Here is a 27,736-nt window from a genome sequence, read left to right as displayed (position 1 = left end):
GGGTAGATGCCCCCTCGTGGCGGGGGCTCCTGAATGATGCCCCCTCGTGGGGGGGCTCCGGATAGAACCCCTCTTTCAGGATGGCAGCGGCCCCGCGCCTATGCGCGCCCACGCATGCAGATCGCCGTGTCATTCTCCATTCCGTTTGTGGTGGGGGTCTCGTCGGGGTGGGATGCCCCTCTCCCGCCTTTCCGCTTCTCATAGCTCGCGGTCTCTGAATCTTGCTGTCTCCCCTCTCTCAGCCAGTGCCCCCCTCGGGATGTCGCTGGCACGAGCAGCATGGGCCAGCTGCCCCCCAGGCCCCCCTTCCTCTGAACCCTCGCGTCACTCGCCTTGGGAATTCCAGAATGGCTTGTGAGGGGGCGCCGCCTCCCCACCCCGCATCCGTCTCTGATGTGACTGCCTGTGAATGGGAGCAGTCTCTCCAGCGTGGAGCGCGCTCTGGTGTCACAGCGATGCCTGCTCTCCTGCTGACTCTCCATCTCTGACGTAGCTGCTTTAATCAGACTGTGGGGATCCAGTGTGAACCTGTGCACTGCCTGGATCCAGTGTGGAGCCTGTGTGCTGCCGAGGATCCAGTGTTCAGCCTGCGTGCTGCCAGGGATCCAGTGTGGAGCCTGTGTGCTGCTGGGGATCCAGTGTGGAGCCTGTGTGCTGCTGGCGATCCAGTGTGGAGCCTGTGCGCTGCTGGCGATGCGCTGCTGGCGATCCAGTGTGGAGCCTGTGCGCTGCTGGTGATCCAGTGTGGAGCCTGTGCGCTGCTGGCGATCCAGTGTGGAGCATGCTGCTGTTTCTAATCGAGGCTCATTCCGGGGATGGTGGCTGTCTCTCACTGTCTCTGGTGTGACAGCTGTGAGCGCAGCTCTGGCGTGCTGCATCTGATCAAGGCTCTCAGTGGAGGCTGCGCTTGGCTCTGATCAAAGCTCGACAAGGCGGATCTCTGTACTGACGCTGCGACTCGTGATCACGGTTTCATCAGTGGATGCTTCTGATCAAGGGCGCTCCCAGTCGATCGATTGGATCGCGGTTTGCACTGTGGATGGGTTCTGATCGCGGCTCACATTGTGGAGGGTTCTGATCCCGGCGTGCACTGATGGTTCTGATCACGGCGTGCACTGTGGATGGTTCTGATCGCAGCTCACACTGTGGATGGTTATGATCACGGCGTGCACTGTGGATGGTTCTGATCGCGGGTCACACTGTGGATGGTTATGATCGCGGCTCACTCCGTGGATGGCTGTCAGCGTAGCTCACTCCGGCGCCTCTGGGGAGCGGTCTCTTGCCTGAATGCGTCCAGTCTCTGAGAGATCTCATCGCCTGGTAATTTCAGCCTCTCCATCTTCCCTTCCTAGTTCTGGCACCACACCTGGACCACCACTGCAATCGGCACCAGTAAGACGGCTCGCTCCGGGGTAAGTGTGGGTAAGTGTGGGTTCACCCTGAGACCTCTGAGAGAGGGGGCAGACGCCCACATTGCCTGGGAAATTGCTCTCTGCTCCACCCCCGCACCCCTGCGTCCATCTACTCCCCACTTAAACCACCCAGAGCAGAGACAGAGTAATCCTTTGTTATCCATATGTACCCCAGCTCATCTTTCAGCGATGACAGAGAGCGCCCTCCATTTCTACCCCATCCCCCTCTCATCACGAACCCCCTAATCCTTCCACAGCCATCCCCTCCCCTCTCTTCCGCCACCAGCTCAGCGTCCTCTCAGCCGCCTCCCAACATGTCCCTTCCTCCCCTCCCACGTTTCCCCGAGCGCCTCTCTTCACACCTGATCCGAGAAGCGGTGCTGAGGGTGTGTGGGGGCGGGGCTGGTCCTCAACACCCATTGTCTCCCCTCACACCTGCTCAGAGAAGGTGGCGGTCTGAGTCAGTATTGGCAATGGGCGTGTGTGCGTGTGTGTGTGTGAGCAAAGGGTGCAGGAGGAGGTATTCTGTCTAATGGCTCCCCTCACATCTGGCTTGTAGTGAGGGTATCATTCAGTGTGTATGCCTTGTGGTGGTGTGGAGCCATGGGCATGCACAGAGGTGGTGGAGCCATGTCGTTGAGATAGGTGGTGAGGCTGGCACTATAGGCATGCAGAGAGGTGGTGGAGCCATGCCGTGCAGACAGGCAGGCAGAGAGGTGGTGGAGCCATGCCGTGCAGACAGGAGATGAGGCTGGCACTATAGGCATGCACAGAGGTGGTGGAGCCATGCCGTGCAGACAAGAGATGAGGCTGGCACTATAGGCAGGCAGAGAGGTGGTGGAGCCATGCCGTGCAGACAAGAGATGAGGCTGGCACTATAGGCATGCACAGAGGTGGTGGAGCCATGCCGTGCAGAAAAGAGATGAGGCTGGCACTATAGGCATGCACAGAGGTGGTGGAGCCATGCCGTGCAGAAAAGAGATGAGGCTGGCACTATAGGCATGCGCAGAGGTGGTGGAGCCATGCCGTGCAGACAGGAGATGAGGCTGGCACTATAGGCATGCGCAGAGGTGGTGGAGCCATGCCGTGCAGACAAGAGATGAGGCTGGCACTATAGGCAGGCAGAGAGGTGGTGGAGCCATGCCGTGCAGACAGGAGATGAGGCTGGCACTATAGGCAGGCACAGAGGTGGTTGAGCCATGCCGTGCAGACAGGAGATGAGGCTGGCACTATAGGCAGGCAGAGAGGTGGTGGAGCCATGCCGTGCAGAAAAGAGATGAGGCTGGCACTATAGGCATGCACAGAGGTGGTGGAGCCATGCCGTGCAGACAAGAGATGAGGCTGGCACTATAGGCATGCACAGAGGTGGTGGAGCCATGCCGTGCAGAAAAGAGATGAGGCTGGCACTATAGGCATGCACAGAGGTGGTGGAGCCATGCCGTGCAGACAGGAGATGAGGCTGGCACTATAGGCATGCACAGAGGTGGTGGAGCCATGCCGTGCAGACAGGAGATGAGGCTGGCACTATAGGCATGCACAGAGGTGGTGGAGCCATGCCGTGCAGAAAAGAGATGAGGCTGGCACTATAGGCATGCACAGAGGTGGTGGAGCCATGCCGTGCAGACAGGAGATGAGGCTGGCACTATAGGCAGGCACAGAGGTGGTGGAGCCATGCCGTGCAGAAAAGAGATGAGGCTGGCACTATAGGCATGCAGAGAGGTGGTGGAGCCATGCCGTGCAGACAAGAGATGAGGCTGGCACTATAGGCATGCACAGAGGTGGTGGAGCCATGCCGTGCAGACAGGAGATGAGGCTGGCACTATAGGCATGCACAGAGGTGGTGGAGCCATGCCGTGCAGACAGGAGATGAGGCTGGCACTATAGGCATGCAGAGAGGTGGTGGAGCCATGCCGTGCAGAAAAGAGATGAGGCTGGCACTATAGGCAGCCAGAGAGGTGGTGGAGCCATGCCGTGCAGACAAGAGATGAGGCTGGCACTATAGGCAGGCAGAGAGGTGGTGGAGCCATGCCGTGCAGACAAAAGATGAGGCTGGCACTATAGGCAGGCACAGAGGTGGTGGAGCCATGCCGTGCAGAAAAGAGATGAGGCTGGCACTATAGGCATGCACAGAGGTGGTTGAGCCATGCCGTGCAGACAGGAGATGAGGCTGGCACTATAGGCATGCACAGAGGTGGTGGAGCCATGCCGTGCAGACAGGAGATGAGAGGCCGTGCAGACAAGAGATGAGGCTGGCACTATAGGCATGCACAGAGGTGGTGGAGCCATGCCGTGCAGACAAGAGATGAGGCTGGCACTATAGGCATGCACAGAGGTGGTGGAGCCATGCCGTGCAGACAAGAGATGAGGATGGCACTATAGGCATGCACAGAGGTGGTGGAGCTATGCCGTGCAGACAGGTGATGAGGCTGGCACTATAGGCATGCACAGAGGTGGTGGAGCCATGCCGTGCAGACAGGAGATGAGGCTGGCACTATAGGCATGCACAGAGGTGGTGGAGCCATGCCGTGCAGACAGGAGATGAGGCTGGCACTATAGGCATGCACAGAGGTGGTGGAGCCATGCCGTGCAGACAGGAGATGAAGCTGGCACTATAGGCATGCACAGAGGTGGTGGAGCCATGCCGTGCAGACAGGAGATGAGGCTGGCACTATAGGCAGGCAGAGAGGTGGTGGAGCCATGCGGTGCAGACAAGAGATGAGGCTGGCACTATAGACATGCTGCTGTTAGATCATGTGTGGTGCCCCCCCCCCAACCCACCCCCCTGACCAGGGCTGCACATGTGTACTATTGGATGACAGTTCAGAAGAATGGAGGAGACAGGATGCAGCCAACCAGCGGCCAGGAAGCAAGGACCCCAATTGCTCTCCCTCCTGTCTGAGGACCCAGAGGAGCCCTGTTTGAATCCCTCCCTCATTGTGGCGGTCATAGGGCCCCTCCGCCCCCAGGGCCAGTCCACACAGAGTGAGAGTACACACGGAAATGCAGACACAGAAACTCGTAGGTGCTACAATTTGCCTTGGGTTCAAACAGGACGCAACCGGCTCCTAATTATTCCCCTTTGGGGGTCAGCTTATAGAGGGGGAAGCCGCCACGAGAAGAGTGTGCCCCCGTCCAGCTGCCGCCAGGACGGAGGCCACCCACAGCGATAACCAGGAACGTGCAACAATTCTGGGCAAACCTTTGACACACCAACCATCCTCCCCCGAGCCACAACAGGCCCAGTGCTCGTTACTTATAAACAGGCACTCACTGGTACATTAGTGACCCAATAAGCCTTATAGACACACAGCTCTATAGAGGGTTAGGACTACAACTCCCATGATCCCACACCATTCCCATTCATGAGTAGTGCTGATGGAAGTTGTGGTCCAAAATATCTTGCGAGCCAAAGGTTCAGACCCCTGCTGTAGCTAATAGCTTTGAATGACCTCCTGGTTATCGGAATTTAACGTGCGCACCCTGCGAGTTGGCTACCAAGTTGGTGATGTAGTCACTAGGCCGTTTGGGGCACCCACCCAGATGTCCCCCTGGTCTAGGGGCCCATGTCTGGGGAGCCGGGTTCCAGCCCCGGCCTCAGCCCTTCGCGGGAACTCTCTCTCAAGGAATTAGGATGCAGACGGCTTAGAACATGAGATGGCCGGTGCGGGAGAGCGGGGCCGCCCACCGCACCCCTCCCGGATGGCTGGTGATCTGGACACTATGACATGGATTTGTATTTTAATTATTTTTTAGGGTTCAGGGTTTTTGGATCAGAAACTTTTGCCAAATGCAATGAAAGTCAACGGGTAGTCCTGAGTTAGGCGGGGAACATTAGTGCGAGGGGTAGTCACCCCCTGATTGGTGGATGGTGGGAATTCCTGGAACGGAGAACAGGGGCAGGACAGGGCAGACATATTACACGAGTCCGTCGAATTGTCTTACAACATTTTTAATTTAACACCCAGATACTTTTCGGCAACTTTCGAGACTTGTCAATTATCCTAAAGAAAGTTAGAAACTCTGTCTCATTCCAGGCTCTATGATATCTCTACGTATGTTTTTATTAACGTCTTATCCGTTGGTACAAAATGTGTTTCTATGCTCTTTGGCAATATTAAAATACATATAGGCATTGGCTGATCTCTTCTCATCAACCAATAACAAGAGGGAATACTGACTGGTGCAAGGCCTTGAAACTTCCAGAAAGTGCTGCGTCATATCACCGAGTGTGCTTAAAGAGACGGGCTTATAGAGATGTAAAGATATTTTCTGGAAAAATAGCTGGTCGGGCTGATGTGGACCATCTTAAGTCGGGCAAGCCTTTGACCTTTTTCAGGAGGGTCAGTGCAGGTCATTTAAAATCTTGTCAAATCATATGAAAGCGGACTGATTTGGACTTTTCAGAAGCGCCAGTCTCCGGTAACATCCCATTATTCCCTCACAGTACAATCGCCCTTTGTTTAGAAATACCAAGTATGTCTGTGGAGTGAGTGTTGGGTATGAAAGACAGAGTTGGATATTGAAGATAATATTGGACATTCGTTACAGTACCGGATATCGAAAAAAAAGAGTGTTGCATGTTGAAGACAGCCATGGGCATTTTAGACAGCCTTTGGCAGTGAGGACAAAATCAGACATTCAAGACAGTGTTGTATATTGAAAAGAATGTTGAACATTTACAAAAGCATTAGGTATTGAAGACAGTATTGGCCAATCAAGACAAATTGGATATTGAAAAGAGTGTTGGGTATTGACGACAGCCTTGGTAATTGAAGAAATGATTGGAAATTAAGGATACATTTGGACATTCAAGACAATGTTAGATATTGGAGACAGTTTTGGGTATTGAAGAGAGACTTGGCATTGAAGACAAGAATGGCCACTGAAGATAGCATTAGTTAATGAAGGCAGTGTTGGGGCATTTAAGATAGAATTAGTTATTGAAGATATCGTTGGGCGTCAAGAAAGATATTAGTTATTGAAGACATTTTTGGGTGTTGAGGACAGTATTAGATATTGAAGACAGAATGGGCTTTTAGGACATGTGGGCAGGAACGGGAGTCCTTCTCCACCAGAGGGTGACTCCAACTGTGATTTGAGGGCGGTGAGCCCGCCACACAAGACTCTCCCTAGGGCTCTTGGAAAGTGGGCCCTCACCATGAGAGACTCCCCCTTTGGGGACAAGGACTCCCGTTCCTGTGAGGGACTCCCTGAAGGCAGTACCACAGCTGCGTGTCTGGGACGGTCTTCCATGAAGAATACTGTGGAGGCTTCATGTTTGGCGAAGGCAATGCAGAAACAAATCTGTCTGTCGAAAATAAGGAAAATATTCCTTTAACACGAGATGTGTATTTAACTGTGACGAGTCAGAGCAGAAGGAAGAGAGGAGAGCCCGATACACAGCGGAAGCCCACTGACCTCATCATGCCTTCGGGAGACGGAGTCAAGGTAGATCACGGAACCCGCATGTTTCGAAGAAGCAGAGCAACAGATTTTGAGACGCCAGAATCCCAGTGTGCAAGCGGTACGAACCAGAAGAGAAGGAGCTGCTACTTGGTAGTGGCACGACCTGCATGCAGAGTGGTGGGCAGGATACCCCAAAGAACAGCGCAGAGACTAGCACAACAGGAAGTCTGAACGCCTTCTGAGCAGCAACGTATGCAGAGGGCAGACGTCCGATGCTGAGCCAAGCAGGAGAGACCGAAGGACAGTGAAGAGAGGTGTGAAGCAGTGCCAGGGTGAGAGCTGAGCCATGTAACCATTCCCCTCACGTGAAGTACCGGGGGAATAGGAAACAGCGGAGGCCGCTATGGAATCATTATTTACGTGAAGCAACTCGTCCCAGTCTTAAGGACGAAACCGTAACCAGAAAGTTGAATGTTCGGAACTGTGAACATCGAATGGAACATAAAATAAAAACACATAGTAAATAAATAAGCTGGTAAAGAAATACCGGGAGTTTATGAAAAGAGAAACTCGTCCCAGTACCGAGATAAAAATATTGTGGAAGAGCCCAGCCAAGAAAGTGAACAGCAAGTGATAAGAAAGGCATTTTATCAGCCAAGGTGGGGAACAAGAGAGACTGGGAATGGGATCCCTGGGAAATAGGGCAAGAAGCCTATATGTGCACAGTTGAAGCGTGTGAGAAGGAAAGGCCTAAAACATGTAACGAGAAAGGAAAGATAAGGCGCACCGTTGAAGAGGATTGAAGAGCCCTCGGTCCCAGAGAGAGCACAAGCTACAAACAAACACTGAAAGGAAAAAGCAGTAACGATTGTGAAGAGCGTGCATCTGATACCAAGAAGAGGAGAAATGAGTGTAGGGAAAACTGCGACCGAGAGAGGACCATCGAAAGGTCAAGAACTAAAAGGTGTCTTGAAGAGCTACAAGATCTAATAGGAAAGACTATCAGAATGGCTTATATTAAGAAATATCCAGGATAACAAGAAACCTGGATGAAGAGAAGACCAAGGGAGCAAGAGACCGCCTCCTGGCTTCTAGTTACTTTAGTTGTATTCAGTGTTAGGGTCAAATAGGGTTCGTTTGGAAGGAGGACATGTCTACTTTGGACCTCCTGACTTCTGATGAGCACCTTTATTTTCTTTAGATAGGCGGGGTATTCCCTTCAGTCACAGGGGGACATAGGCTTTATTCTTTTAGTTTAATAAAGAGAGCACACAACTGTCCTCAAAATGTCGGACTCCTTCTTCCGACCCACCACAAACAGCATTAGTTATTGAAGGCAGTGTGGGGCATTGAAGATGCTGTTGGGTGTCAAGGAAAGCATTAATTATTGAAGTAATTTTTAGTTTTGGCTGTTAGGTGGCACTTGCACACCTATAAGCCAAAACTATTGCATTAGAGTAGGTGGGAGAAATGTCATATGTGAAGAGACACATATCTTGTAGGTGTTGTTTGGTTATTTGCCCACCCATTCACTGCCAATGGCCATGCTAATCCCTTTGGCCACTCCCAACCACTTACAGCCCATGTCCGCCCAAAACACCTCCTCATGGGAACTGTTTGAGCTTGCTTTAATCAATCCTTACCATCAAACTTTGCACTGAAAGTGTCTTCCGGTGTTTTTCTTGAAAGTAGTCTCCTGACAGTTAATGAGTTAACTAGCGCTGTAAACCCATTACTGGCGTAATACAAATGCCTTAACCAGCTCTGCCTTCAGCCACTAGATTTATAAGCAGTATCCGTGTCGTTCACATAAGTCCTGTTAAAAACAAGCATTGGCAAAGCCAACAGTTTTGGCTTTTGTATAAATATTGGGCATTTGCCTGGCATTGCTATTAGATGCCCAGGTACTCACACCATTTTGCACCTGCTACCATCAATGGGCAGTTAATACCACTACGGCAGTGCCTGGCAAGTGCCTTTCACCTGCTTACACACAAGCCGAAACGTTTGGCATTGCCAATGCTTGGTGGGTGTTGTGGATAGCATTAGATATGGATGACAGTGTGCAGTGTTGAAAATAGCATTAATTATTGAAGACTAGTGTAGGTTTTGAACACAATGTTGGTGATAGAGGATATTGCTGTTTTTTGGTATTCTGTTGTGCATTTGAGACAGAGTTTGGTCTTGGAAAATGTGGGGTGTAGAAGGCAGTACCGGGTTTTGAATATAGGGTTGGGTTTTGGACATGACGTCATGTATGAAAGTCACTGTTGGGCTTTGAAGCTTCCACTGGGTTTTGAAGGCATTTTTGAGGTCATTGATGCCAAAACTCGGCATGTTAGACAGAGTCTGGTTTTATTGTTAATATTATTATTATGGTATATAGTGAGCGCGGTCCAAGCTTCCAGAAGCAACAGAGCGCTTTGCAGAGGTGTACTCCAATACAGATACATAGGAGAGCGCTTTTCAGAGGTAGCAACAGAACCGATATACAGAGGGGAAGGGGGATACAGAGGGAAACAGAGAAGGGGTACGGATGTACCGGGTGGGTGGCTGGGAGGAGACGGGTGGGTGGTGTAAGGAAGGCATGGTATCAACAGTAAGACAGACACAAGTGACCACAGTTCAAGGGTGTTTATTGAACTTCATCAAGGGTGTGATAAACGCCGATATAAACGTAATCTACAGATGGGAGCAAGCTATGGCCATTAAATAATAATAACGCAGTCCTATTGGATTCTCGTCAAATTAAAAGGGCCTATACTAAAAAAAAATATTGCTAATCCTTACCTCGAAATACAAATAGGGTAAGGAATAATGCTATGAAAAGAAAGAAGTGTTCAAAATGATAAGTCAGGATGTTCCGGCCATTGGCCTCTCTTCTGCACGCTTTCAGCACGGGACAAGGTGGTTCACTCGAGCGTAGCACACTCTTTAGCTTCTTCGGCACGAGGACACAGTTCAATTACCAGCATCAGGGCCTTCTGTACCCAAGTCTCTTTACTTATCAAAGTCTCTTGAGTCAGAGGGCCTGATGTACAATAACAAACAAAAAGTTATTTTCCTCTCACAAGTACTCAATTCAGAAGATACACTCTTCACCCTGCGTCCCCCTCAGCTGGGCTTAGATCCCTTTTATATAATGATAGTTACTTTGGATCCCCCTCTTCCGGGCTGAGATCCGCCTTTACAATGTTCAGAAAACATTTGTTCTCGGGTGACTCACGGTTCACCCCGGATGCCCCTCTGCTAGGATCATACCCTTCCTCTTACACAATTAGTCTCCCTCAAACGGGCTCAGACCAATTTCAGTACGTATTAAACTATCGAAGACTTGTGCACAGGGTTTAGCATGACCCGTTGCAGGACCACTTCGATCTTGCAATTCCTTTTTCACATTTGCCAACCAGTTGGATACCTAACAGAGACCTTCGAATGGGCACCCACATGATGCCAGACCACTCTGTGTACAGTATCCTTCTTGGCTTCAAAAGTTCAGTCACTCCTCTTTTATTCAATTATATTTGGGTCACTCATCACATACAATTGACACACTGTTCTCTTTTGATTTCTCCATGGAGTGTTGCTGCTTTCAACCTTGGTTCTAACACAGGCTGGTCTGGTATCAGTCTCCCCGATTCACTGGTTGTGCTGACTTTACTGGCTCTGCTTTGTTGTAGGAGCCAAGGACAGTACCACGGCGGCAAATGCTCCTTGCCACCTTGGTTATCAACGCGGGAGAGCCTCAGGTACCTCCGACACACAATGCAGGTTTCTTCAGCTTTTATTCCAGTTCTTAGGTTTCTTATTTGCCAAAGCTTACAAAAGTAACAGTCTGAAAAGGTCACATGTACTTCCCTCCTTGCAATCCTCTTTGGTTTTGCCATCTTTCGTCTTGTATTAAACTGCCATCTTTGAACTGCTGCTTCCACGTGTGCTTTGCCTTGATCAGAGTGTGCTTTTGTGCTGCGCCTTTTATCCGTGTGGGGAAGTGTGATGGAAGTCATGTGTGTGTAATGATCAGTAATTGCCTGACCTAGCCTTACCATTGTATTGGAACATGGCAAGTATACAGCTATGGTCCATTTTCGCGTGCAGTGAGCTGTCCGTGAGAAAGTGTTTGTGTCAGAAAAGGGGGGGGGGGTTGAGTTCCTAAGTAGTCTGGTAGGATGGGGAAAAGGTGTTACAGGGAAGGGGATACTGAGTCTCACCGTCCGGTGTCCCACTTCCACTCCCTGAAGTCCCCTCATCCAGGTGATCTTCCCCCACTGGTCCACCCCCAGGAACTGGATCCAATAGGGATGGCCGTATCATGGCCACCTGGTTGACAGATTCCCGGGGACTAGTAGGTGAGACACCTTCAGTTTTCTCAGAGTGGCGTCTAGCGAGTCAGGTGGCGCGGGGGTGATGTGATGGCCTAGGTGTTGCAGAGGAGAGACTGCTTGAAGAGGTGGGTCTTGATTTCTTTTCTGAATTGTAGGAGCGTGGGGGGGTGTATATTGAATACAGCGTGAACTATTGGTCACAGGGTTGTACGCTCTCTAGCTGTTTATATAATGAAATCATGGCTTACAGGGGTTTGACCCTTTTCCCATTTTTCCCCCTAGGTCCCCATCATTGAGGATTCCCAGCCCCCTCCTCCAACACTTGGGAGATGTCTTCTTCAGATGAAGAGACTCTCAGTGAGCGGTCCTGCCGCAGTGAGCGGTCCTACCGGAGTGAGCGGTCCTACCGGAGTGAGCGCTCCTACCGCAGTGAGCGGTCCGGCAGCCTGTCGCCCTGCCCGCCTGGGGACACTCTGCCCTGGAACCTGCCACTGCATGAGCAGAAGAAAAGGAAGAGCCAGGATTCAGTGCTCGACCCAGCGGAGCGGGCGGTGGTGCGAGTAGCAGGTACGTCTACAAGCTGAGTGGTATCCAGGCATTCCCATGGCAGGCATCCTGCATGGATCACAGATCTCTTGAGGGGCCTTTGTATCTACTGAGCTATGTTACATGCGTGTGTGATCCTGCTAGACGTTCCCAGGCAGATGTCAGGTCCCTGCTCTCCGTAGGAAGCTTGAGAGGGTCAGTGCGTCTGCTGTCACTGCATATCTGACCTGGAAGGTTTTAGGTGATACATTAAGGTTCTTGGAGCCAAGAGACCTGTGTCCTCCTGTCAGCTCTGGCACTTGACCATACAGGTGTGTGATTCTATACAAATCACCCATTCTCCCTGTGCTTCAGCGATACCTACATGGGCGTGCCTACCTGCCACACTATGCTTTGTGAAATCCTGCATTTCTGGTTTACAGCAAACCTTGCACAACATAGAAACATTTACAAATCAGACTTCAGTCCATACATAAAAACATAAAATCATACATTAGCAGTCAACTGATCCGAAATAATGTTCAAAAAAGTATTGAAAGCTAAAATCAATGACACACGTGTCAGCCACATCATGCTTTCTGCCTTAGGCTCTCAGCCGCAGGGCCATCAATTCATCAGCATGCCTGCTGATGCCATCTTAGGAAGTGACATCATTCAGCTGATGACATCACAGGAAGTGACATCATTCAGCAGTTGACATCATAGGGAGTGACATAATTCAGCGGATGACATCATAGGAAGTGACATCATATGATCTTTGACCAGAAGGTAATATGGCCTTTTGTCTTGATATCATTGCAGGGTGTGACATCACAAAAGGTTTTTTTAAACGACAATATATGTTTAATATTTAAAATAACAGTGTGGTGTGGAAGTGAAGAAAAGCGTTATTTAAGTTTTCAGCCATATATCAACTGCAGCGCTTCCTCGATGTGCACTGCGTGTGTGCACCCAGCGCAGCCCGCGGAGGCCAGGCGCGCCGCTTTCTTAATTCAATAGGGCAGCCATGTTGCATCCATTCAAGCTTCGCATGACAGCTTTAGTCCTACCATGCTAAGTACTGCCTCACATGACAGGCACTGCTATGATATGTTATGTGAAAGGGTCTTATGCTGCGCACTGTGGCCACCTGTGTGGTTTCTTGGCGCTCTGGCGGATCTGTAAAGCAAGGGAGAGAAGAGCGAGAGAGCAGGGATGTGCTGCTGGCGGCTTCAGTTCACTGAGCACAGGTGTGTTTTTCGGATGTGCTGTAGAGGCCATGCGTGGTTTGTTTCCTTGTGGTGGTGTAGTGAAGTGCATGCGGTTTGTTGTGCTGTAGAGGCATGGTTGTGTTTATTTCAGAGTTGGAGCGGTGTGTGCAGTCGGGGGAGTTTTTAGTAGGGTTGGTTAGTGGCAGCACCCTGTCCTACCCCCGCTGATCTAACTGCGGCCTCTATCCCTTCCCCTGGGGCACATTCTGCTGTGCTGCAATTACCACCTCTATGGTGTACGTAGAAGAGTAGGGTTATTTAGTGGCAGTACCTTGTCTACCCCGGTGTCCCGACTAAGCACCTCCCATATCCCTTCCCCCAGCGCACCCCGTATAGACGCCCAGCCCCTTATACGCCCAGTGGTTCCATATTATGCCAGGTTAAGCCTCATAGGCCCTGTATAGTCACGATAGGCAAACGGTGGTCCTATGCCACCTACCGCCTGAATGCCCCCTGCGCTGCCATCTTTTGGCGGGCATCTCCTGACCTGCCACATAAGTGCGTGCGCTGCTTTGAGTTTTACTGGGCACACTGGACTGAACCCCTTCTCTGTGAAGACTGGGCCCGAAGAGGCCGTGTGACTTGAGCAGGATGACACATGCTGCTCGGGAGGAGAAGCCGTGGTTCCTGCCCAGGAGCCTTGTTTCACTGCCACAGCTCCTGTGCTCTTTCACAAGCAGTGCGACGTTTCGTGAAGTGGACACGCGAAGCGCCGCACCGCCTTCTGCATCAACCGTGCTGTCTGTGATGCGTGCTGAACACACAGCGGTAAGACCTTACCTCACTGAGCTGTCTGAATCCTTTCTCTATAGCGCCCACCAGACGGTGCAAAAGTGCAGAGATGAGTGCTTTGCAGAGAGCCACGTGAAGTGCCAGGTGCAAGACAGAAAAGATCACACTTGCCAATCAGCGATGCGGCGCATGTGCGCGCGCACAAATGTGCTCGCACGCGCGCGCGCGGACACTCGTGCTCACACGCGCGCGCGCGCGCACACACACGCACTCCATGTACACAGAGGAATAGAGCTCCCTGCACAATTATGCTCATGAAGGAGATGCCACGGCAAGTGCTATTGCGCAAAGTGTTGAGTGTCGGTGTGCAAAGAGCAACGCGTGCGCACCTTCAGCAATGCCCTGTGCGCACCACCTGCTAAACACACGTCCTGTCAGGCCAGCCTCGCGCTTTCATGCGGACGGGCCACACACGGGGGGGCCCTGTGGAACCCGGCTAAATGCCCCCCACACCAGATCCCTGCCAGGGCATTTTCGCGAAGTGTGAAACATGGCGTTTGCACGTTTTCCACCCATTAACACGTTTCTGCTGGAACTTTAGAGACTGAATTGCACAAAGTGCAAACATAGCTGTTCCCAACACACACATCACTCTTTCTAATAAACGAGTCTCTTAGAATGCCAAACCCACCGAGATGTCTCTCAGGCCAAGCGTGCTTTTCCACTGAGCACTCACCCTTGTGTAAGTGTGGGGGCCAGTAGGGCCAAGGGTCTAATGGAGTTTCCAGGGGTACCAGGAAGAATATTAAGTGCCACGGCTGGAACCCCCTGGCTTCCACACCCACACAAGTGTTTCTAAAAGGGTCTCAGTTGCTCCACCCCAAACCCATGTTTCTGTAATGGAACCCAAGCCCCGCCCCCCCCACACTGGTTTGTGAAATCAATACTTAAATGTAACCCACATCTTGGTTTCTGTGGTGGGCTTTCTACCACACCTGGACGCACACCCTGGTTTATGTAATGAAGTGTCAGCCAGTGGCAGAGCCGGGGAGGGGTGAAGGGCCGTCGCCACACCCCTGATCACCTCCTCTGCGCCTGGTGTTTCCCCCCAGGATCCCATGGGACTCACGCTGCCACTTTGATTTTAAAAGGTTTTAAAAATTAAAGCACACGCCATATGCTCTCCGGAGTAGGCGTGGCAGCATGCATGCACGTGTCCCCAGGTTGCCGAGCAACTAACAAGCAAATATCCTGGTACACCCAACATGCTGAACACCTTCCGGGGTTCCGCCGGCCCTGCCGTAATTTATTCCTGCATAGCACCTCCTCCCTGAGGGCTGCAGACAAGAAGGTTAGAGGTTTAGAATAACCGTGTTTGTAGGTTTGTACTATATGGGTGTGTACATGCATGTTTGAATGTAATGCATGTAGTTTGTGTGTGTATGTGTGTGCATACAGGTTTTGAGTGAGTCTGTGGTGCGTGTGTGAACGCATGCATGCGTGTCTGAGTGTCTGGGTGTGCATGTGTTTGTGTGGCAGGGGAGGCAGAAGTACCCTTTCCAGTGCTATTTATTGTGACCTCAGCTTCATGAAAGTGATTTGCAGTGACCATTACGGGAATTAATTGATTGTGTTCACGCCATCATGCTAGTGATTTACAGTGAGCATTACCGGCATGGGTAGATTGTGTTCACACCACCATGCTAGTGATTTACAGTGACCAATACTGGCATAGGTATATTATGTTCACACCATCATGCTAGTGATTTACAGTGGCCATTACCGGCATGGGTAGATTGTGTTCACACCATCATGCTAGTGATTTACAGTGGCCATTTCCGGCATGGGTAGATTGTGTTCACACCATCATGCTAGTGATTTACAGTGGCCATTACTGGCATGGGTAGATTATGTTCACACCATCATGCTAGTGTTTTACAGTGGCCATTACCGGCATGGGTAGATCATGTTCACACCATCATGCTAGTGATTTATAGTGGCCATTACCGGCATGGGTAGATTGTGTTCACACCGTCATGCTAGTGATTTACAGTGGCCATTACCGGCATGGGTAGATCATGTTCACACCATCATGCTAGTGATTTACAGTGGCCATTACCGGCATGGGTAGATCATGTTCACACCATCATGCTAGTGATTTATAGTGGCCATTACCGGCATGGGTAGATTGTGTTCACACCGTCATGCTACAGTGACCATTACTGGCATAGGTAGATTGTGCTCACACCATCATGCTAGTGATTTACAGTGACCATTACTAGTATAGGTAGATTGTGGCACTCAAGTGAGTCATTTATAGTGACCATTACCACCAAAGATTGTGATCGAAGCTTCATGCAAGGGATTTACAGTGACCGTTGCTGGCATAGACTGATTGTGGCCACACCTTCATGCAAGTGATTTATTGTAACTATTACTGGCATTGTGACAATCAACTTCCGGGGCACCAGTGGTCCAGGGATGAATATCGGTTTCTAAACCATCAATCAGCCCCAAAACTCTAGTACACCGTAAGGGATATGAACAGATTGGAAACACAAGTCATATAAACCTCCTTGTCCAATTTTGGTAACATGGCCAGAACGACAGGCTTATCTCCGTAAAGTTGTGGACCGATGGTTAATTGCAACACAGTGAAAATACAATTATTACCCAATGATAAAAGGGGCTGCCCAGTCAAGGTTGTACACAAATATCTACTTTATTATTATCACAATTGACAGTTCTAGCAACACTACAAAATACAACCCACCCTGTAAAGGAATTCAGAGGACCGACAGTTTCAAAGAAGGAAAAAGGATGCATTCTGGATACTGATAGGAAGGTAGTCGGTATAGTAATAATTGCAATAGTTCAATGATACTTGGTTTCAACACAAAGTGGGCAATGGGTCATAAAATGTCACTTGGGGCCTTCGGAGAAGGACCAGTGGGACAGAACCACAATGTACCTGGTGCTGTAGGAGTTCTTGGTGCTCGACACGGTCGAGCCGGTTTCAGGGCGCTTTGCAGATTCCGCGATAGAGTTCAAGATGAGAGACAGCTGTGGGTATCAGGCGACAATCAGTTCGGCAAGCAAAGCTGGATGGACGGCTGCAGGCTGGCCTACATGGCCTCTCGGGGTCAGGAATTGTCGTCTCAGTACTAATCAGCATTTCCAAAGCAGTGGTCGAGGTGTCTCGGACGGCATTAGCAACTGTGGCATAACAACAGTCAGCAGTGCAGTCGGTTGCAGTTCATGGGGCTCGACTGGTTCGAAAATGTCCTTTTAGTTGGACATTGGTAGATGCTTGTCGATGCACGCTTCCTAGCTTCTTCGCTGGGCTTGTGTCGTCCTTTAAGGTGGACGACCCAAAGCTGAGGAGTGTTGCAGGCAGCTGCCTTGTCCTTGGTTTGGTTTAGAGACTCTCTGGCACTTCCCACCTAGGAAGCTTGCTTCAGAGCCTAGCAGGGCATGCTGTGTGCTGGCTGGGTACCGGTTCTGGAGCTGCTGGAGGGTCCTCTGTGTTCGTTAACTTCTTCTATTCCAAGGAAGATGTTTAGAGGAGGGATCTTGCTTCCTTCTTGGAGGTTGTGGCCTTTCTTGACTGGTGGAAGATGTAAGCCAGACTCAACCTTCAGCCAGGGTCCAGTGCTCAGTTCTTCTTGCTACTCCTTGCAAAGTCTTCAGATTATCTTCCAAAAGAGGGGCTCAACCCTCTTTTAAAGCCAAATGTGCCACAGCGATTGCTGTAGACAAAGCCTACCTTAATGAACCAATCCTGTATCCCCACCAACAATCTCCTGTATGCTTGAGGTCATAACTAGAGTGCTTTGTAACATAAAAGGTAAAGGGGTGAAAACAAAGAATACCACGTCCCACCCATCATCCTGTCTGTTGTGGATCAAACGGTATCTCTGGTCAATGGTGCTCTCTGTGGTTCCATATTAAAGCGCAGGTCTCCCTTGAAACTGTGGCGAGACCAGACTTTCTTTCTCTGTCAAACCACATACTCTAACCTTCGGAATGGGGTCTCCCTGTGGGATGACTACTGTAACACACAGTCCCAGACATAGCATTTCAGTGTCAGTAGATAAAGAAGGCAGGAGCTGGCATCACGTTGAGACAGTGCATATGAAAGTGTGTTGGTGGTTTCCTGTCTTCTTTGAAGCCTCTGCTGCCAGGCCCCATGTGGTACTGTTTGAATTAAACTCTGATTAGTATGTGAATGCTCCCACCAGCTACAGGGCTCAATGAAAGGGCATGGCGGATCCACAGAACCTTTGTCAGTTAATTAGGCTGTCTGTGTCATGGGGAAGGTTTTGCGCTCCCGCTTTTGAGATGCCTTGATGTACTCTTGGCTGTCATATCATATTGGCCTTGGTGCCTTCTAATGTTGTATGCTACCTATAACAATGTGTTAAAACCCTTTCGGCTAAGGTATGATATGTATGTATGATATATGTAACAACACAATCACCTATCTACTTACCTCAAGTCATTATGTTAGGCGTTCGCTCCCTGTAACCCTGAGCAATGCCTTCTTTCCTGTAACTAAGTCACTTTCTTGCAACAGCGCCTCGATGCCCCCGGGCTGTAGTGTGCTTTACAAACCCAAAAAATAAAAATAAAATAAATATCCCAACTTAATATGACAGGGGGGGTGGCGCCTGTAGGCTGTGTCCACCCAGAGTACACAGGTCTATGTGTATGTTGTGCAGTGAGCATAGGAAAATGTGTGCAGATTAGCCATCATTCAGTTTCTTTTAAAATTTTTAAAATTCACAAAACCCAGGCGTGCGCACACCCACTGTGGTGATAATCGAATTTCTCACAGGCATGGACATGCAAGTGATTTACAGTGACTATTACCGGCATAGATTGATTGTGGCCACGGCTTCATGCAATGGATATACAGTGGCTATTACTGGCATAGATTGATGGTGGTCGCGGCTTCATGCAAGGGATTCACAGTGACTGTTACTGGCATAGATTGATTGTGGCCGCAGCTTCATGCAAGGGATTTAGAGTGATTATTACTGGCATAGAATGATTGTGGCTGTGGCTTCATGCAAGGGATATACAGTGAGTATTACTGGCATAGATTGATTGTGGCCGCGCTTTCATGCAAGGGATGTACAGTGACTGTTACTGGCATAGATTGATTGTGGCGGCGGCTTCACACAAGGGATATACAGTGACTATTACTGGCATAGATTGTGGCCGTGGCTTCATTCAAGGGCTATACAGTGACTATTACTGGCATAGATTCATTGTGGCCACTGCTTCATGCAAGGGATGTACAGTGACTATTACTGGCATAGATTGTTAATGGCCCGAATCTTCATGTAAGGGATTTACAGTGACTATTACTGGCATAGATTGTTGGTGGCCCGAATCTTCATGTAAGGGATTTACAGTAACTATTACTGGCATAGATTGATTGTGGCCACGGCTTCATGCAACGGATATACAGTGACTATTACTGGCATAGATTGTGGCCGTGGCTTCATTCAAGGGCTATACAGTGACTATTACTGGCATAGATTCATTGTGGCCACTGCTTCATGCAAGTGATTTACAGTGACTATTACCGGCATTGATTGATTGTGGCTGCGCCTTCATGCAAGGGATATACAGTGACTATTACTGACATAGACTGATTGTGGCCACGCCTTCATGCAAGGGATATACAGTGACTATTACTGGCATAGATTGATGGTGGCCGCTGCTTCATGCAAGGGATATACAGTGACTATTACTGGCATAGATTGAGTGGGCCGTGCCTTCATGCAAGGGATATACAGTGACTATTACTGGCATAGATTGATTGTGGCCGTGCATTCATGCAAGGGATATACAGTGACTATTACTGGCATAGATTGATTGTGCCAGCGGCTTCATGCAAGGGATATACAGTGACTGTTACTGGCATAGATTGATGGTGGCTGTGGCTTCATGCAAGGGATATACAGTGACTATTACTGGCACAGATTGATTGTGGCCGCGGCTTCATGCAAGGAATATACAGTGACTGTTACTGGCATAGATTAATTGTGGCAGTGACTTCAAACAAGAGTTATACAGTGACCTTTTCTGGCATAGATTGATGGTGGCTGCGGCTTCGTGCAAGGGATATACAGTGACTATTACTGGCATAGATTGATTGTGGCCGCACTTTCATGCAAGGGATATACAGTGACTAACTATGTGGCCGCGGCTTCGTGCAAGGGATATACAGTGACTTTTACTGGAATAGATTGTTTGTGGCCACGTCTTCATGCAAGGGATATACAGTGAGTATTACTGGCATAGATTGATTGTGGCCGTGCCTTCATGCAAGGGATATACAGTGACTAACTATGTGGCGCGGCTTCATGCAAGTGATTTACAGTGGCTATTATTGGCATAGATTGTATGTGGCCGCGGCTGCATGCAAGGGATATATACAGTGACTATTACTGGCATAGATTGATGGTGGCTGTGGCTTCATGCAAGGGATATACAGTGACTATTACTGGCATAGATTGATGGTGGTCGCGGCTTCATGCAAGGGATTCACAGTGACTGTTACTGGCATAGATTGATTGTGGCCGCAGCTTCATGCAAGGGATTTAGAGTGATTATTACTGGCATAGAATGATTGTGGCTGTGGCTTCATGCAAGGGATATACAGTGAGTATTACTGGCATAGATTGATTGTGGCCGCGCTTTCATGCAAGGGATATACAGTGACTGTTACTGGCATAGATTGATTGTGGCCGCGGCTTCACACAAGGGATATACAGTGACCTTTTCTGGCATAGATTGTGGCCGCGGCTTCATTCAAGGGCTAAACAGTGACTATTACTGGCATAGATTCATTGTGGCCACTGCTTCATGCAAGTGATTTACAGTGATTATTACCGGCATATATTGATTGTGGCCGCACCTTCATACAAGGGATGTACAGTGACTATTACTGGCATAGATTGATTGTGCCCACGGCTTCATGCAAGGGATATACAGTGACTATTACTGGCATAGATTGATGGTGGTCCGAATCGTCATGCAAGGGATGTACAGTAACTATTACTGGCATAGATTCATGGTAGCCGAGGCTTCATGCAAGGGATGTACAGTGACTATTACTGGCATAGATTGATGGTGGCCCGAATCTTCATGCAAGGGATGTACAGTAACTATTACTGGCATAGATTGATGGTAGCCGAGGCTTCATGCAAGGGATGTACAGTGACTATTACTGGCATAGATTGATTGTGGCCGCGCCTTCATGCAAGGCATATGCAGTGACTATTACTGGCATAGATTGATTGTGGCCGTGCCTTCATGCAAGGGATATACAGTGACTATTACTGGCATAGATTGATGGTAGCCGAGGCTTCATGCAAGGGATGTACAGTGACTATTACTGGCATAGATTGATTGTGGCCGCGCCTTCATGCAAGGGATTTTAAGACTATTACTGGCATAGATTGATTGTGGCCATGTCTTCATGCAAGGGATATACAGTGACTATTACTGGCATAGATTGATGGTGGCCCCGAATCTTCATGCAAGGGATGTACAGTAACTATTACTGGCATAGATTGATGGTGGCTGCGCCTTCATGCAAGGGATGTACAGTGACTATTACTGGCATAGATTGATGGTGGCCGCGGCTTCATGCAAGGGATATACAGTGACTATTACTGGCATAGATTAAGTGGGCCGTGCCTTCATGCAAGGGATATACAGTGACTATTACTGGCATAGATTGATTGTGGCTGTGCATTCATGCAAGGGATATACAGTGACTATTACTGGCATAGATTGATTGTGCCAGCGGCTTCATGCAAGGGATATACAGTGACTATTACTGGCACAGACTGATTGTGGCTGCGGCTTCATGCAAGGGATGTACAGTGACTGTTACTGGCATAGATTGATTGTAGCCGCGGCTTCACACAAGGGATATACAGTGACTTTTTCTGGCATAGATTGATGGTGGCTGCGGCTTCGTGCAAGGGATATACAGTGACTATTACTGGCATAGATTGATTGTGGCCGCACTTTCATGCAAGGGATATACAGTGACTAACTATGTGGCCGCGGCTTTGTGCAAGGGATATACAGTGACTTTTACTGGCATAGATTGTTTGTGGCCGCGTCTTCATGCAAGGGATATACAGTGAGTATTACTGGCATAGATTGATTGTGGCCCTACCTTCATGTAAGGGATATACAGTGACTATTACTGGCATAGATTGATTGTGGCCGTGCATTCATGCAAGGGATATACAGTGACTATTACTGGAATAGATTGATTGTGCCAGCGGCTTCATGCAAGGGATATACAGTGACTATTACTGGCACAGATTGATTGTGACCGCGGCTTCATGCAAGGGATGTACAGTGACTGTTACTGGCATAGATTGATTGTGGCCGCGGCTTCACACAAGGGATATACAGTGACTTTTTCTGGCATAGATTGATGGTGGCTGCGGCTTCATGCAAGGGATATACAGTGACTATTACTGGCATAGATTGATTGTGGCCGCACTTTCATGCAAGGGATATACAGTGACTAACTATGTGGCCGCGGCTTCGTGCAAGGGATATACAGTGACTTTTACTGGCATAGATTGTTTGTGGCCGCGTCTTCATGCAAGGGATATGCAGTGAGTATTACTGGCATAGATTGATGGTGGCCGTGGCTTCATGCAAGGGATATACAGTGACTATTACTGGCATAGATTGATGGTGGCCGCGGCTTCATGCAAGGGATTCAGTGACTATTACTGGCATAGATTGATTGTGGCCGCAGCTTCATGCAAGGGATTTAGAGTGACTATGACTGGCATAGATTGATTGTGGCTGTGGCTTCATGCAAGGGATATACAGTGTGTATTACTGGCATAGATTGATTGTGGCCGCGCCTTCATGCAAGGGATATACAGTGACTATTACTGGCATAGATTGATTGTGGCCGCGGCTTCATGCAAGGGACACACAGTGACTATTACTGGCATAGATTGTTTGTGGCCCCGTCTTCATGCAAGGGATATACAGTGAGTGTTACTGGCATAGATTGATTGTGGCCGTGCCTTCATGCAAGGGATATACAGTAACTAACTATGTGGCGCGGCTTCATGCAAGTGATTTACAGTGACTATTATTGGCATAGATTGTATATGGCCGCGGCTGCATGCAAGGGATATATATACAGTGACTATTACTGGCATAGATTGATGGTGGCCGTGGCTTCATGCAAGGGATATACAGTGACTATTACTGGCATAGATTGATGGTGGCCGTGGCTTCATGCAAGGGATTCAGTGACTATTACTGGCATAGATTGATTGTGGCCGCAGCTTCATGCAAGGGATTTAGAGTGACTATGACTGGCATAGATTGATTGTGGCTGTGGCTTCAGGCAAGGGATATACAGTGAGTATTACTGGCATAGATTGATTGTGGCCGTGCCTTCATGCAAGGGATATACAGTGACTAACTATGTGGTGCGGCTTCATGCATGTGATTTACAGTGACTATTATTGGCATAGATTGTATGTGGCCGCGGCTGCATGCAAGGGATATACAGTGACTATTACTGGCATAGACTGATGGTGGCTGCGGCTTCATGCAAGGGATTCACAGTGACTATTACTGGCATAGATTGATTGTGGCCGCAGCTTCATGCAAAGGATTTAGAGTGACTATTACTGGCATAGATTGATTGTGGCTGTGGCTTCATGCAAGGGATATACAATGTGTATTACTGGCATAGATTGATTGTGGCCGCGCCTTCATGCAAGGGATATACAGTGACTATTACTGGCATAGATTGATTGTGGCCGCGCCTTCATGCAAGGGATATACAGTGACTATTACTGGCATAGATTGATGGTGGCCGCGGCTTCATGCAAGGGATATACAGTGACTATTACTGGCATAGATTGATGGTGGCCGCGGCTTCATGCAAGGGATATACAGTGACTATTACTGGCATAGATTGATGGTGGCTGCGGCTTCATGCAAGGGATTCACAGTGACTGTTACTGGCATAGATTGATTGTGGCCGCAGCTTCATGCAAAGGATTTAGAGTGACTATTACTGGCATAGATTGATTGTGGCTGTGGCTTCATGCAAGGGATATACAATGTGTATTACTGGCATAGATTGATTGTGGCCGCACCTTCATGCAAGGGATATACAGTGACTATTACTGGCATAGATTGATGGTGGCCGCGGCTTCATGCAAGGGAAACACAGTGACTATTACTGGCATAGATTGATTGTGGCTGTGGCTTCATGCAAGGGATATACAATGTGTATTACTGGCATAGATTGATTGTGGCCGCGCCTTCATGCAAGGGATATACAGTGACTATTACTGGCATAGATTGATTGTGGCCGCAGCTTCATGCAAGGGATTTAGAGTGACTATGACTGGCATAGATTGATTGTGGCTGTGGCTTCAGGCAAGGGATATACAGTGAGTATTACTGGCATAGATTGATTGTGGCCGTGCCTTCATGCAAGGGATATACAGTGACTAACTATGTGGTGCGGCTTCATGCATGTGATTTACAGTGACTATTATTGGCATAGATTGTATGTGGCCGCGGCTGCATGCAAGGGATATATACAGTGACTTTTACTGGCATAGATTGATTGTGGCCGCAGCTTCATGCAAGGGATTTAGAGTGACTATTACTGGCATAGATTGATGGTGGCCGTGACTTCATGCAAGGGATATACAGTGACTATTACTGGCATAGATTGATGGTGGCTGCGGCTTCACGCAAGGGATTCACAGTGACTATTACTGGCATAGATTGATTGTGGCCGCAGCTTCATGCAAAGGATTTAGAGTGACTATTACTGGCATAGATTGATTGTGGCTGTGGCTTCATGCAAGGGATATACAATGTGTATTACTGGCATAGATTGATTGTGGCCGCGCCTTCATGCAAGGGATATTCAGTGACTATTACTGGCATAGATTGATTGTGGGCGCGCCTTCATGCAAGGGATATACAGTGACTATTACTGGCATAGATTGATGGTGGCCGCGGCTTCATGCAAGGGATATACAGTGACTATTACTGGCATAGATTGATGGTGGCCGCGGCTTCATGCAAGGGATATACAGTGACTATTACTGGCATAGATTGATGGTGGCTGCGGCTTCATGCAAGGGATTCACAGTGACTATTACTGGCATAGATTGATTGTGGCCGCAGCTTCATGCAAAGGATTTAGAGTGACTATTACTGGCATAGATTGATTGTGGCTGTGGCTTCATGCAAGGGATATACAATGTGTATTACTGGCATAGATTGATTGTGGCCGCGCCTTCATGCAAGGGATATACAGTGACTATTACTGGCATAGATTGATTGTGGCCGCGCCTTCATGCAAGGGATATACAGTGACTATTACTGGCATAGATTGATGGTGGCCGCGGCTTCATGCAAGGGATATACAGTGACTATTACTGGCATAGATTGATGGTGGCCGCGGCTTCATGCAAGGGATATACAGTGACTATTACTGGCATAGATTGATGGTGGCTGCGGCTTCATGCAAGGGATTCACAGTGACTGTTACTGGCATAGATTGATTGTGGCCGCAGCTTCATGCAAAGGATTTAGAGTGACTATTACTGGCATAGATTGATTGTGGCTGTGGCTTCATGCAAGGGATATACAATGTGTATTACTGGCATAGATTGATTGTGGCCGCACCTTCATGCAAGGGATATACAGTGACTATTACTGGCATAGATTGATGGTGGCCGCGGCTTCATGCAAGGGAAACACAGTGACTATTACTGGCATAGATTGATTGTGGCTGTGGCTTCATGCAAGGGATATACAATGTGTATTACTGGCATAGATTGATTGTGGCCGCGCCTTCATGCAAGGGATATACAGTGACTATTACTGGCATAGATTGATTGTGGCCGCAGCTTCATGCAAGGGATTTAGAGTGACTATGACTGGCATAGATTGATTGTGGCTGTGGCTTCAGGCAAGGGATATACAGTGAGTATTACTGGCATAGATTGATTGTGGCCGTGCCTTCATGCAAGGGATATACAGTGACTAACTATGTGGTGCGGCTTCATGCATGTGATTTACAGTGACTATTATTGGCATAGATTGTATGTGGCCGCGGCTGCATGCAAGGGATATATACAGTGACTTTTACTGGCATAGATTGATTGTGGCCGCAGCTTCATGCAAGGGATTTAGAGTGACTATTACTGGCATAGATTGATGGTGGCCGTGACTTCATGCAAGGGATATACAGTGACTATTACTGGCATAGATTGATGGTGGCTGCGGCTTCACGCAAGGGATTCACAGTGACTATTACTGGCATAGATTGATTGTGGCCGCAGCTTCATGCAAAGGATTTAGAGTGACTATTACTGGCATAGATTGATTGTGGCTGTGGCTTCATGCAAGGGATATACAATGTGTATTACTGGCATAGATTGATTGTGGCCGCGCCTTCATGCAAGGGATATTCAGTGACTATTACTGGCATAGATTGATTGTGGCCGCGCCTTCATGCAAGGGATATACAGTGACTATTACTGGCATAGATTGATGGTGGCCGCGGCTTCATGCAAGGGATATACAGTGACTATTACTGGCATAGATTGATGGTGGCCGCGGCTTCATGCAAGGGATATACAGTGACTATTACTGGCATAGATTGATGGTGGCTGCGGCTTCATGCAAGGGATTCACAGTGACTATTACTGGCATAGATTGATTGTGGCTGTGGCTTCATGCAAGGGATATACAATGTGTATTACTGGCATAGATTGATTGTGGCCGCGCCTTCATGCAAGGGATATACAGTGACTATTACTGGCATAGATTGATGGTGGCCGCGGCTTCATGCAAGGGAAACACAGTGACTATTACTGGCATAGATTGATTGTGGCCGCGGCTTCATGCAAGGGACACACAGTGACTATTACTGGCATAGATTGATTGTGGCTGTGGCTTCATGCAAGGGATATACAATGTGTATTACTGGCATAGATTGATTGTGGCCGCGCCTTCATGCAAGGGATATACAGTGACTATTACTGGCATAGATTGATGGTGGCCGCGGCTTCATGCAAGGGACACACAGTGACTATTACTGGCATAGATTGATTGTGGCCGCGGCTTCAGGCAAGGGACACACAGTGACTATTACTGGCATAGACTGATTGTGCCCGCGGCTTCATGCAAGGGACACACAGTGACTATTACTGGCATAGACTGATTGTGCCCGCGGCTGCATGCAAGGGATATATACAGTGACTATTACTGGCATAGATTGATTGTGGCCGCGCCTTCATGCAAGGGATATACAGTGACTATTACTGGCATAGATTGATGGTGGCCGCGGCTTCATGCAAGGGAAACACAGTGACTATTACTGGCATAGATTGATGGTGGCCGCGGCTTCATGCAAGGGAAACACAGTGACTGTTACTGGCATAGATTGATTGTGGCCGCGGCTTCATGCAAGGGACACACAGTGACTATTACTGGCATAGACTGATTGTGCCCGCGGCTGCATGCAAGGGATATATACAGTGACTATTACTGGCATAGATTGATTGTGGCCGCGCCTTCATGCAAGGGATATACAGTGACTATTACTGGCATAGATTGATGGTGGCCGCGGCTTCATGCAAGGGAAACACAGTGACTGTTACTGGCATAGATTGATTGTGGCCGCGGCTTCATGCAAGGGACACACAGTGACTATTACTGGCATAGACTGATTGTGCCCGCGGCTGCATGCAAGGGATATATACAGTGACTATTACTGGCATAGACTGTGGCCGCTGCTAGATGTCACTGTAGATTCCTTTCATGACGGGCTAGAAAGAGTGAGAGGTGCTTCATTAAAGTGTTGGCACATGTTCCTCTGCGCTGTTTGTGACGTGGCATTTGGTGGAGGGGCCCGACTTCACAGTGTCCTAGAGAACCAGTTGTACATTTTATGCCATTATGATGCCCCCTGCCTGTGCCAATGTGGCGGTATTTTTAGGCTGGCGGCGGA

General features: G+C 48.9%; 1 protein-coding gene across 6 annotated transcripts in view; it reads left to right on the top strand.

Moving 5' to 3' along the window:
* Nucleotides 1–307: 307 nt before the first annotated feature.
* MACF1 (microtubule actin crosslinking factor 1) overlaps nt 308–27,736 on the top strand; it is a 1,825,008-nt gene continuing 1,797,579 nt past the window's right edge. The window contains exons 1-2 of one of the 6 annotated variants that reach the window (XM_069622429.1): nt 308–1,412; nt 11,426–11,710. In XM_069622429.1, coding sequence (XP_069478530.1) covers nt 11,473–11,710 — 238 coding nt within the window. In that variant the 5' untranslated portion in view covers nt 308–1,412; nt 11,426–11,472. Of the gene's footprint in view, nt 1,423–11,425; nt 11,711–27,736 lie in introns of all 6 variants that reach the window. The other 5 variants (XM_069622430.1, XM_069622431.1, XM_069622433.1 and 2 more) reach the window with 5 other exon arrangements.

This window comes from Ambystoma mexicanum, chromosome 11 (assembly GCF_040938575.1).
Source record: "Ambystoma mexicanum isolate Mex_15411 chromosome 11, UKY_AmexF1_1, whole genome shotgun sequence".
NCBI lineage: Eukaryota > Metazoa > Chordata > Amphibia > Caudata > Ambystomatidae > Ambystoma > Ambystoma mexicanum.
This window is presented reverse-complemented; position numbering and strand designations above follow the sequence as displayed.